The sequence below is a fragment of the Centruroides vittatus genome, unplaced genomic scaffold (assembly GCF_030686945.1).
Source record: "Centruroides vittatus isolate TY-2023 unplaced genomic scaffold, ASM3068694v2 contig_3068, whole genome shotgun sequence".
Taxonomy (NCBI): Eukaryota; Metazoa; Arthropoda; class Arachnida; order Scorpiones; family Buthidae; genus Centruroides; species Centruroides vittatus.
Window position 1 is genome coordinate 506,611 of NW_027121971.1, and position 12,073 is coordinate 518,683.

Below are 12,073 nucleotides of genomic sequence, written 5' to 3' on the forward strand. Positions count from 1 at the left end.
ACCTCATACTTTTGTCGAGGGAAGTAGTGGCTTATGTAAATCCAAAAGCAGCTCGGAAAATTAATTTTTAGAAAATTTACAAACTTAGTACGCTGTTGATAGTAGAAGATACCGTGGAAGAACAAACCTACCTTAAGCTATGCTATTATGAAGACAAATATATGTAAATTCTATAGGCACTTAAATCGTCCATTTCTTTGCAATATTCGTAAATGCTTAAACCCCAAACACAAAAAATGAATAAGTTTAACCGATCTACTCGCCATTCTAGACGTAGCGAACGCCATTATCGACCGTATAGAATTGCCAGATGGTGGCGCTTGTCCATCCACCGTTCACATTTTGGGCTGAATACATGCACTTCAACCTCTCTAAAGAATTGGTTTCATTTGTCCTTGTATTGTTTTAAAGCTAAGCATTTCAAAATAGTAACAATGAATTATGTACGCCCCACATGTCATTGCATTTTGAGAACAAATTATTTTATATATACACAATTTATTAGACTCCACAAAAATTTTGACCACTTCACACAATAATAAATGCATATATACACAGAAGTTACAAGTAATTTCAATCTTTATCCCACACATCGCCGCTTATCTTGAGCATTCGGTTATTTGTGATCTGTGCTCTTCCCCTATAAGTCGATGGTCCCGGATTTCCCATTAGATCTCTACACGACAACTTTGAGCAAAGAAATTAAACGTATCCAGTTATAAACTGTCAATTTGAACTTTGACCAGTGTTTCATATCGAAACAAAATAACACTGTTAAAAAATTAATGTTAGTATAATCCACAATTAATTCTGCTTACCCGTACGATAAAGGTAATGAAAAATAATACCGAAATAACTTAAATACAAAGACGTTTGTGTATATTTTCTATGTGTAATCTATGTCGGACCATATTGTTTCCACTTCGCTCTCTTCTAGTTCGACCTAAAACAAAAATACTCATCAGGAATTTAAGTAAAGTAAAATGCGGCTGAAATTTCTATACTAAAATTACTTCATTTTCCGAATCGCCAATGTCTTCTGCCTCCACTTCGTAAGAACTTTCTAGAGATTCGGGATGCTGTTCAACTCTCTGCCTACCTTCCGCCGCTCTGGCATTATTCGGATCCATGCTGTAGAAATAAAGATTTATTTGACTGGTTTTCTACTTCATTAAAATGTAATCCTTACTTTAGAACTATGCTGAAGTGGTGTAATGCTTTCTCGTGTTCATTTGTTCTCGCTAATAAATCGCCCAGCATCTGATGTAAGCGACTGGTGCTCTGCAGTTCAATTTGTCTTCTCAGACTAGAAGATACTTTCTATAAATTTTTTTTTGTCAATATTTAATGATTTAATGTTTGGTTTATGGTCCAACGGTAGCCGAGTTCTGCTACGTTCACTTGATGTCGGTGCAGATTTAGCTGCTGGCCAGAGTTAGACTATAAACTGGATGACGTTCTTGCCAAATCTGGCAATGGTTAGCAATCTTGAAACCCTGTACCACCGCTGAACTATAAACCAAAGATTGACAAAAATAACTTACAGTTCAATTCCTTTCTGATATTGGCGTTCCTGCTCGTAAATTTCGGTCAGCTGATACACGGCTTCGAGATACGTGGAATCTTGTTTTAAAGCCTTTTCTAATAGCGTCTTGGCCTAAAAGTTTAAACAATTGAAAACACCTTCAAGAAAATCTGTCGAAGTATTGAGGCAGGGGCAATTACCTTTTCGACGCATAACGGATCTTTAGTTAAAACGGAAGCATACAACTAGATAAAATGAAAGAGAGTTAAAATTTAAATACTTTTGTCTTAAATCGTGAATAACAAAATATCCACTTACCGTTAAGGATCGAGGTGTCTGTCCTAGCTGTTTGCAGGCATTACTGGCAAAAGCAATGGCTTCACGTGTACGATGGAGTGCCATATAACAGTCGACTAATCCTAATTTAAAAAAAAAAATAATTATAAATATCTCTAGTTTATAGCAGAGTTTAATAACTGGGCTCGAAAAATTTTGTACTATGATATGTAAAGATATTTGTTGATTAGTATTGCAAGCAAATTGTAATGTTTAAAAGCTGGAGTGACAAGGAAAGGGCAAGCATCTACAGCAGCACACAAAAGGAATCTGCTTCTGTACATTATATTATTGTGATTAACTATTCGGATTAATGAATCTTTGAGCTCACTACAGTAACTCACTCTTCATGAACGTTACTCATACTGAAAAATGCCTTGTCTCAAACTGTCACTTAATAAACTTAATCCTTTCGTATAAGTTCCAGAAAGGATTATAATTCACACGGAAAAAGAACAACATGTAGAGAGAAATATAGGAAGACTCGAGAAAAGAGGAGCAAGAACAAGACTGAGAAGACGAAGGAACGATCAAATGTTAACACGAAAAGGATAAAGACTGCCTTTTCTTACCTTTATGAGTCTCGTATCGAAAGGGTGCAATTTTATAAGCTTCTCCAAAATGGGTAATGGCATCCTGTACCCTCTTCAATTCGAGCAGTATAGTACCTTTCAGCAACAACGCTTCGACGTGACGAGCATTTATCATACAAGCCTAACAAGTTTGACGTAATTAATATTTCTATTTGATCTCGGAAACATGCGATACGTTACAAGAAAGAAATCTCACCTTTTGCGCAAAGTAAATGGCCCGGGTACCTTTCTTTGCCACGTAGCAATAATATGCCATCGCTATCCACGGTTCTGGAGTCGAATCGCTTATTGACATCAGCTGAGTGGATAAACTTTTAAAATAGTAATAATATAATATTGAAACACACTTTATTCTCTGTTTTATTAAGATTTAACTCACTTTTCTAATTCTTTCACTTTCCTATCTTTGGCTAACAGGGCCGAGTATATGTCCATTCCTTTCAGGAGAAGTGAATCGAGACTATGGGCCTAACAAAAAAATTTGGAGACTTATAACTCAAAAATAATAAAATTTCTTAAATTCAACGAAGAGTTACCCGCTCCAGGACAACGAGAGCATTGGTGAAATCGCCGCTATAATAATAAGCTTCTCCGAGCGATACGAGGATGTCTACGTTGTCGCGCAGGAGCGTCTAATCGAAATAATGAAACATCAGTTTAAATTAGTTTAATTATTAAGTAAATAACGACTATACCTTTGATTCTAACTGCTTAAAGGTGGCAACAGAGAGAGAGAGTTCTCTGGCGTGAAGATGAGCATGAGCCTTAATCCATGTCGATAACCTAGAAAGATTGAAGTGAGGTGTAACAATGTCTGTTGTTATTAAGACAATACATTGAATTTTAAATTTGTATTTTGCTACATTGTAAGTTTGAGAGGCTGCATATGCTCGTCAGATTTTAATGGAGATCGTTAACTGGCAAGACTACACGTGTTACAGCATTGCTCTTTATTAAATAATAATGGTGCTCATCTAAGACGTATCTTTGTTATACTGTCAAGAAATGTGTGATATTGATTTTGTCGATATCGAGTGGTAGCAAGGAAAATCTTGGACCTTTTCCTTGCACTCCGCCCGCTTCGACCAAAAATTCAGCCGTAACTATGGGAAAAAGACTACGCTCACAGAGTGAACCTACCTTAAAGGTAGCAAAAATAAATGATCTCTTCGACATCAGACCCAAGTAAGTCTTTATCCAAGGAAATTAAATCCTATCCGGATGAAAGGTTTGATAGACTGTTTTCGGTTTTGAATGATTCGACAGTCCGAATAGATCGGCCGACTAATTTGCATACTGATTACGATGCTTGACTATCCAAACCCGAATCAAGAACAGAGGAAAGACATTCTATTTCTTCAAGTACAGATACGATGGCAAATGAACTTAGAAGAAAGAATATCTCAGTTCAAGGACGTTAAGTCATCTTAATACTTACATTTTTATTATCTCATAAATGCGTGTCAGTTATACTTTAATGATAATAAACAACGTTTTTAGTCCACGACTATAAATTAGACAGAGTTAAATAATCTAAATAAATAGGACTTAACAATTTGGAGGGCTTACCACACCAAGGCCGACAGAAAGGCTAGAACTTTTAAAAAAAAGTCAGTCTTTAATAATCACATTCAAATTTAGGTAAGGATGCATTTTGGGTACAAGGACCCCTCGTCGGCTTAACAAACGCACGGTACCAACGTAATAATTATATCATCAATAGATAGCCAATACAAAGGGAAATCTAATATATACAGTGCACTGTATTTACAATTTCTAATGCAACCCGTATATACTACAGAACTAAAAATATCGAGCATAAAATTTTTATACAATGACAATGCGGCATAACAAATTATTTAGGACAAGTAACTGTCTTATTTTCTCCTACATTTTCTACATTATTCTCTCCTACAATGGGATCCTGCATAGGTCCTAGATTGGCAGAGTCGTGTATGATCGTAATTGATAAAGAAATCAAAATAAAACCCGAGGTATAATAAGTTATCGAAGGTACGTAGATGACCGTTTCGTCGTCTATGATAAAAGAATACTAGATATTGACTCTTTCGTTTATGAAATACATTGGCGAAACCAGAAGAAAATTAAAGACAAGAATTAAAGAACATATATATGCCATTAAAAACAATTTGATATCGTCATCGGTGGCACGACATTGCAATACCGAAGGTTGTGAAATTTTAAAAGATCATATCGAGAGTATTCTGACAGAAACATCAATTAAAAAGAAGACCACAGGAACACCTAGAAATTCTGAAAATACAGAAAGACATTAGAATTAATAACAACACGGGACTGAAGCTACACGAGGGGTGGATTGACATCGTTTTTATGTAACCTTGAAACGGATGCTGAACAGATATGGGAGTATAGTCACATCACATTGTAAAATGAATTGTAACAATGCAGTTGACTTCACGCAGTCTTATGGATCGGGTGTATTTGTTTTTGTTTAAAGTCCGGAAACCAATTATTTTAATAATAGTAAGATTCATTGTTAGTTTCCCTCTCCTTTTGGTTTTTAATATACTTAACAATATTTATTAATAGTGGAACCGTCTACCAGAATTTGGAAAATGTGAAAGAAAATAAGACATTTACTGGTCCCAAATAATATGATATATCACATTGTTGTTATATTGAAAAATTTTATGCTTGATAGTTTTAATTCTTTAGTATATGGGCTACATTAAAAATTGTAAATACAGTGCACTGTATGTATTAGATATTCCTTTGTATTGGTTAACTATTAGTGTTATAATTATTATGTTGGTGCCACGTGTTTGTAAGCTGGTGAGGGGTCCTTGTACCTGAAATGCATCCTTATCTAAATTTGAAATGTGATTATTAAAGACTAACCTTTTTGTAAAAGATCTGGTCCTTCTTTATGTCGGCCTTGGCGTGACAAGCCGACATAAAGAAGGACCAGATCTTTTGTTGGTTGACTCTAGAGTTTCTCTTCAAAGAAAAGAAGAAAAGTCAACTTAATGCATAGATATTTGAAAGAAAATGATCTTTTAATTAGTATTCAAAAATAAAAGTAAATTGCTTTTTGCAGTGGTGGAAGACGTCACTGCTCTGATAGGATTTTCATTAACTGTGGAACCAGACCTGTCTTACTTGTCAATGTATTAAGGTTATGTTTGTGATGGTGCATTTGGCTGGCAAACCAAGTATTATTTAAATTATGTTGTAAGCTACCTTGTTAGTAATTAATGTTATCTGTTTATGTAGTATATATGCTCCTTTTATGTTATTTATTTGTGTAAATTCATCACTTGTTACCCATTTTTCACCCATTTGTACGATTGAAATTGAATCAATAAATTAATTATAATGATAATAACAATGATGATTAGTGCAAAATTTCATTAATGATTACAGAGCAGTGAAAAAACTTTGACCCTTTGCTATTTCAGAAGCACAGTTTCATTTCAGTGTGGAGCTTGTGTTGTCCCCATTGTATATATTAATTATATTATGCATGTAAGTGTGTGTTATATGTTCCAAGTGTCATTTAATATAGGTATGTTTAATTACTGAGGTCACAACCACACCAAATAATTCATATAAACAGAAGACTATAGTCAAAATACCAATACTGTAATTAAAATATACGAATTTGATATACCATTCCATATTAGGTATTCCTGAAGAAGAATGAAGCATTAGTGAAGCGACTTCCGTTCCCTTTACACCGAGAGCCAAGAGACCTAAAGCGGCTTCGACGGCCATCGGACAGACTCTGTCGAGACCAAAAACTTATTAAAATTAAGAAACAGAATCTTCTTCACAAGTAAATTAAGCATCATACTTTAACACTTCTTTATAACCGGTAATTGCAGATCTTTCCATTCCGCTCTGATGATACAATTTTGCTAGAGCCATGTTAATTTTTGGTGTTCGCTGCTTACCGGGTATACTTTCGAGCTGTGATGAATGTATAAAATGTTTTAAAATTGTATTTAATAATATGTTACGGCAATGAACGTGAAAATTCAACTTACGACGCCTATAGACTGACTGTATTGTTTCAGATGTAGATGACAGAGGTAGATCTGATACTTTACGTCAACTTCGGACGCCATTTCCTGATTTATCGACACCTTTTTAAAAGATTTATAATAAATAAAATCTGTAAAAAAGTAAACTTACTCCCTGTGTAACTCCTTGTGATTTTCCTTTAGCTTTTGCCATAGATTTCTTTAGTTGTAGAGCCTTACGAAAAATCGTCTGTAAAAAATTGTAAATATTAAGATTTTGGACTTAAGTACATAGATAAATTCAACATAATACTAATGAGACTAACCTCTGCTTTTCTGTAATCCTTTGCGTGATATAACGAATCTCCGTAATAGACCAAAATCTGATATTTTGCAGATGGCAGGAGTAAATCGTGACTGTGATCGCTAATTGTCAGTATCATGCTTGCCTGGAATTGTAAAAAAAAAATCATGAATTTATGTAAAATGTAGCTATGGGCTAATAATTAACTGCATTCAATTTAACTCTTTCCACTATTAAGCAGGTACTAACAAGGTCATTTTTTGTATCCATTGTAGGTTCAGTTCAGCCAAAAGTGGAAACCATGTGATGGGAAGAGAGTCTAAATCTGGATTCTCAGAGTAGGAGGTTGACACACTTTAATCAATGAATTATCGACTGTACGGGAAAGTTTACAACGGGAAATAGGACTGTAATTGTTTTTTTCTCTTGTGAAATAGAGCAGAGGCTGCACTGTCATCAATAAACGATTGCATGTGGTGCTAAAAAGAGATGTAAAGTTTCAGACAAATCGAACAGCACGGGGATGCATATCTGGTAAAGGTGTCAGCACTACACTTTTACAAATGGATCTGCAAATACAGTGTTTTAATCTACAAAAGAACCCACACTTCACTGTCAAGCCAATTTCAACAATCAAAAAACAATTCTGTAACACATCTTCCAAGTCAACTCTGTTCTATCACCATACCAAGTAGAGTAAAACATGTTCTTTATCCGACTGCTAACATTATTGTCACTTAAACTGACAGAAATTGTCACTTAGTAAAAACAATTCTTGCAAGAAGCCCAAATTCAGTGTTGCGTGTTTTAATTTTAAGTTAAAAACTGAGATATAACATATGTGAATGCATTCTAGAAATAAAGAATTTATTTATACTATGAATGTTACATTACCATTGCAAGAACAGTTGGCATATTATGGGTACAAATACTGTGAGGAAGAAGAGGCCTGAAAATAAATAGCAACTGCAGGGGTGTGTTAGAAGAGTTTGGTATAGAATACTACAAGAAACATGTCTACACTACACTGCAGCCTTGCAAAGTCATTTTGGCAATTCTAATTAAGGCTCAAATTGGCCTTATGTTTTATAATCTTATTTGACAAAAATTAATTGTTTATATTATTTATTTTGGGCCTACTTTAGTGAGAACCCTTTCTTTTTGTTTACGTAACCGCAATGGCAAAGTGTCCGTTAATGGTATTGATGGTGCAATGGCACAAAATAACAATAGTTAGTTCAACATAGCATTATAAATAATAAAACTGCTTGTTTTACATGCAAGTGGTTTAGTACAACAAGCTTAAACAGCTCTCCCATTTCTGTTATAATTTAAGGAGAATGCATGCATATGGCTAACAAAATTGCATACAATCTGGAGAAGGCAAAACCACACAAGTACGGGACCGTCCATTAATTGTGTATGCAAATCAAAGAGGAGAGGTCACAAAAGGTAAACCGACATACATGGCAGAAAGGGAGAAATACCGAAAACAGATTACTAAACTTTAGTTCGTTTGATGATGTGCAGATAACACCGGTGCCACTAATGCGACATTCCGCCTTGTCTGTGCCCTCCCAGAATGAAAATACTAGCACCGTTGCTGCCGGATAAGCAAACCGACAATGTACTGTTTCAAACAAAACGGGTTACGTTATTGGCTCGATTATTGCCGGGCAACATGTCTATTTTGAATGCGTGCGGCATACAATAAAAAAGTAGCATGCCATTTCTTCATTCTGCTAAAAAATGTATGCATCTTCTCTTTGAGGTTTATATAATTTCCATTCAAACAAGAGTATTAACTGTTTTCCATCGAACATATGACATTTAGTTGTAAAAAATGTGTAAAAGTGCAAATTTACATTCATTTTATGTTCAAAAAAACTAATTCTTTGACTGAAATATGATCAGGTGGGTAGAAGTTACTTTTAGGTATTTTGTATATACACATCTACCAAAGCATTTAACTAAAAGTAACACCTAAGATTCGAATTGTGTTTTAGTTTAATTTAAAGAGTGTTAATGTATTTCATGTAAATTCGTATAAATACAAACCCACCAAATTAGTCACATTGCTGTATAAACCTTGATCGTAAAGAAGTTTGAGTTGGTTGTACAAAGACATTTTGAGTACCACTAAACGCTTCTCTATCTTTTCAAATTTAGAGTGTTAAGTGTTGCCAACTGTAAATCACTCCAGCTGGCAGCACTGATTGCTACTCGATGTAAATGTTTTATTAGAATTTTTATAATTATATCGAATTAATATTACTAAAAAATAAGTTTTTATTTTTATAATAAAAAATTTTTAATTTCGAAACGGAATTATTATTATTGTGATTCGATTTAATTTTATGATGTTATATTTGCACAATTTCCTAACCAGAAGAAGGCCACACGAAAATTGCGGACAGAAAAAAAAACTATTGTCGTAAGTGTTTGTGGATAGACCGAACACTAGGCGACATTTTCCCTCCGGAAACCAGTCAAGCGATACAATATTTACAGACAAATATGGCCGCCTTTTTTTTTTTTTTTTTTTTTTTTTTTTTTTTTTAACTCTTTCCGCCCTGTGGGCACTAAGAGGGCCTCTTTTTAGAAGGCCTATTATGGGTTCGGCCAGGCCCACAATGGGGCGGCCGGGTGGTGAGGGACGGGGCCCGACATATCCGAACGGACCAACCCCCGAAAAATTCCTGGGGATTTTCGACCCGTTCGGATTCGATCCCGGGTCCCCCAGAGCGGTGGGCTGCCACCTTGACCGCTCGGCCATCCGGCCGTCATATGGCCGCCTTTATTATCATCTCTATTGCTGTCTGAACTGCCGAGCGGTAACAGTCAACCATATGTGGAGTGGTTGAGTCAGAGGTCGATGCCTCATTTACAAACAACACAACCCGTTTATTACACAATTAACTTATAATAAAACTACATGGACTTCATTTCTTCGTAACAATTTTGTTTGTATATATGGTTAAAGGAATGTTTTTTATCCCCGCCAGGGCCTCAAAATTGTTATCTATTACATAATCCTTCTATCGGCTTATCTAATCTAGTGAAGCTTTCAACAGACCAGACAGGAATTAAAATGTCTGCTACTACAGCGACAATTAACGAAACTATTCAGAAACACAAAGATCTATTTTATAGAATATCTCAAGAAATCTGGAATCATCCGGAGTTGGGTTTCGAAGAGGAGTTTGCTCATCGATTGCTAACGGATTCACTCGACAAATTTGGATTTAGAACAAAGAAAAATTACATACTTCCAACAGGATTCAGGGCCGAATTTTCTAACAACTGCAAAGGTTAGGCGTTAAATTTCTTTTTATATTAATTTCTTATTTGGTTTACATTTAAAATTTGGTAAATTTAGGTCCGGTTGTGGCAATTCTTTGCGAATATGATGCGCTTCCAGGTATTGGGCACGCTTGTGGGCATAATTTGATAGCTGAAGCTGGTATTGCTGCTGCAGTTGCCATTAAAGCTGTACTCGAAACGGATCCTTCCGTAGGAGGAACGGTAAGTTTCCGCAATGCACATTGTATTTTAAAGACTATAATTTACTAAATTTTGCTTACATTTAGATCGTTGTATTTGGAACTCCCGCCGAAGAAAATGGAGGTGGTAAAATTCACTTCCTTAAAGCTGGATCGTTTGAGAATGTCGACGTAGCTTTAATGGTTCATCCGGGCAGGAGTAATATAATTTTCAAGCCTAACATCACCCGTATAAATGTAAATAAACCAGCAACGAGTTGCTCAACTTTCCCGGCGACATTTAAAATTTCGGTGGCGCCATCTGTTATCACGTTTTATTAAAAAACTTTTTATAGTTTTAACTATTATAAAACGGCAAAAAGCTTAATTTTGAGGGTAGGGATGAGCTTTATAAAAAATTCTAAATGCTAACGAGTAAAATGGTCATTAAATCCGACTCTACTGGAGATACACTCGACTCCTCTTGTCTCCTCACCCCCTCGACCTTTAACCATAAAAATTTACTAACATCGATACCCCTAATAAACAAACTTCCCTGCAAAATTTCAGAAATTTTCGACAAGAAGAACGGAAATTATTAAGCTTCAAACTGGGTAAAGAAAATCGTGCCCCTCCCACACACACTAATATCCATACATAAAGAAGTTATCCCCGAATTTTTTTGCATTTCTCACGTTTCAAGGTGTCCTGAGCCCGAAATTGTAAAAATCTGGGGGGGGGGTCTTTTTTGCGGAATCGTCAGTTTTCTTTTATTTTTAAATAACAGATCCAGAATAATTGAATATTCTTCTAGATAACCGCCATTTTCAAAGGAATCTCGAGCCACTCTTCATCGAGTCCATGGCTAGCGAGAAATGCACTGGATGCTGCTGTTAACAGTTATACTAGTATAGGTCTTTTGAGGCAACAGATCCATCCTGAATGCAGAATCGAGGGTTTGTTAAATTCCTTTCAGCTCCCGATTGTTTTTATAAATTATAATTTGCCATCATTTACAGTTATAATCAGTAAAGGAGGCGAAGCGCGCAACGTCATACCCAGCGAAGCTGAAATGCAACTTGGCATAAGGACCCGAAATATGTTCGAATTGGATGAATTAGTCAAAAGGATAAGAGTCTGTTGTCAATCTGGAGCTGCTGCTGCCGGGTGTGACGTAGATTTCATCACAGAAGGTGATGCGTACGATAGCATGTTCTATAACAAACCGTTAGGCATGCGATTCAAGAAACATGCCGAAAAACTTGGCAAGTAGAAGCAGGATTGCAATGTGAGCAATTCAGTAATGTATAGTTTTTGAATTTATTTATACAGGTTTACAGTTTGTGGAACGTTCAGAAGATATTGGTAGAGCCAGCACCGATATGGGTAACGTTTCTCAGGTTGTACCAAGTATTCATCCAGTGTATCGTATTGGGAATACCCCCAATCATAATATACGATTTGCCAATGTTGCAAAGACGAAAGAATCGCATCTGTCTTCTTTACAAATGGCAAGAATCATGGCTCGTACATGCATGGATGTATTCGAGGATCAGAAACTTTTAGAAGAAATTAAAAAGTATTTTTTAGAGAATAAAAGTGCAAAATAATTCTTGTGTAATACAAACATATTGTGTTAAAATACAGCCTTCAAATTAATTAAACCCATTATAACAAACCTGACTCTCAGTAAGGATCCTAAAACTCTGGTTTAGACCAGATTTTTACGAACCACCCATGAAACCTATGACAACTTACTAGGACTGCCTCTATACAGGAATCGAACCCGAATCCTCCAGAGTGCTGGCTGACTTTCTTCTAACAAAATC

The 12,073-nt window shown here is 35.6% G+C and overlaps 2 protein-coding genes across 5 annotated transcripts; one reads left to right on the forward strand and one right to left on the reverse strand.

Annotated features, from left to right (window-relative positions):
• Positions 1 to 478: 478 nt before the first annotated feature.
• On the reverse strand, positions 479 to 8,970 carry APC7 (anaphase-promoting complex subunit 7). 4 transcript variants are annotated; one of them, XR_010880423.1, is made up of 18 exons: positions 8,825 to 8,970; positions 6,785 to 6,907; positions 6,631 to 6,708; positions 6,483 to 6,581; positions 6,290 to 6,405; positions 6,107 to 6,220; positions 3,150 to 3,237; positions 2,991 to 3,086; positions 2,834 to 2,922; positions 2,651 to 2,765; positions 2,434 to 2,575; positions 1,844 to 1,944; positions 1,726 to 1,770; positions 1,545 to 1,657; positions 1,190 to 1,306; positions 1,014 to 1,131; positions 819 to 943; positions 479 to 687 (listed from the first exon to the last, which is right to left on the reverse strand). XR_010880423.1 is itself a non-coding variant. In XM_067267655.1 (18 exons), the coding sequence occupies exons 1-17, from the start codon at positions 8,888 to 8,890 to the stop codon at positions 887 to 889; spliced, it is 1,677 nt and encodes a 558-aa protein (XP_067123756.1). In that variant the 5' UTR covers positions 8,891 to 8,970; the 3' UTR covers positions 479 to 771; positions 849 to 886. The 4 variants fall into 4 exon arrangements, 3 of the variants coding, with proteins under 3 accessions (XP_067123756.1, XP_067123757.1, XP_067123755.1); XM_067267655.1 differs by having other exon boundaries at positions 479 to 771; positions 849 to 943; XM_067267656.1 differs by having other exon boundaries at positions 479 to 943; positions 6,483 to 6,566.
• Positions 8,971 to 9,785: 815 nt separating this feature from the next.
• Positions 9,786 to 11,854, forward strand: LOC136972999 (xaa-Arg dipeptidase-like). Its single transcript, XM_067267679.1, has 6 exons — positions 9,786 to 10,073; positions 10,142 to 10,287; positions 10,353 to 10,502; positions 11,059 to 11,200; positions 11,264 to 11,513; positions 11,569 to 11,854. The coding sequence occupies exons 1-6, from the start codon at positions 9,854 to 9,856 to the stop codon at positions 11,852 to 11,854; spliced, it is 1,194 nt and encodes a 397-aa protein (XP_067123780.1). The 5' UTR covers positions 9,786 to 9,853.
• Positions 11,855 to 12,073: the final 219 nt, after the last annotated feature.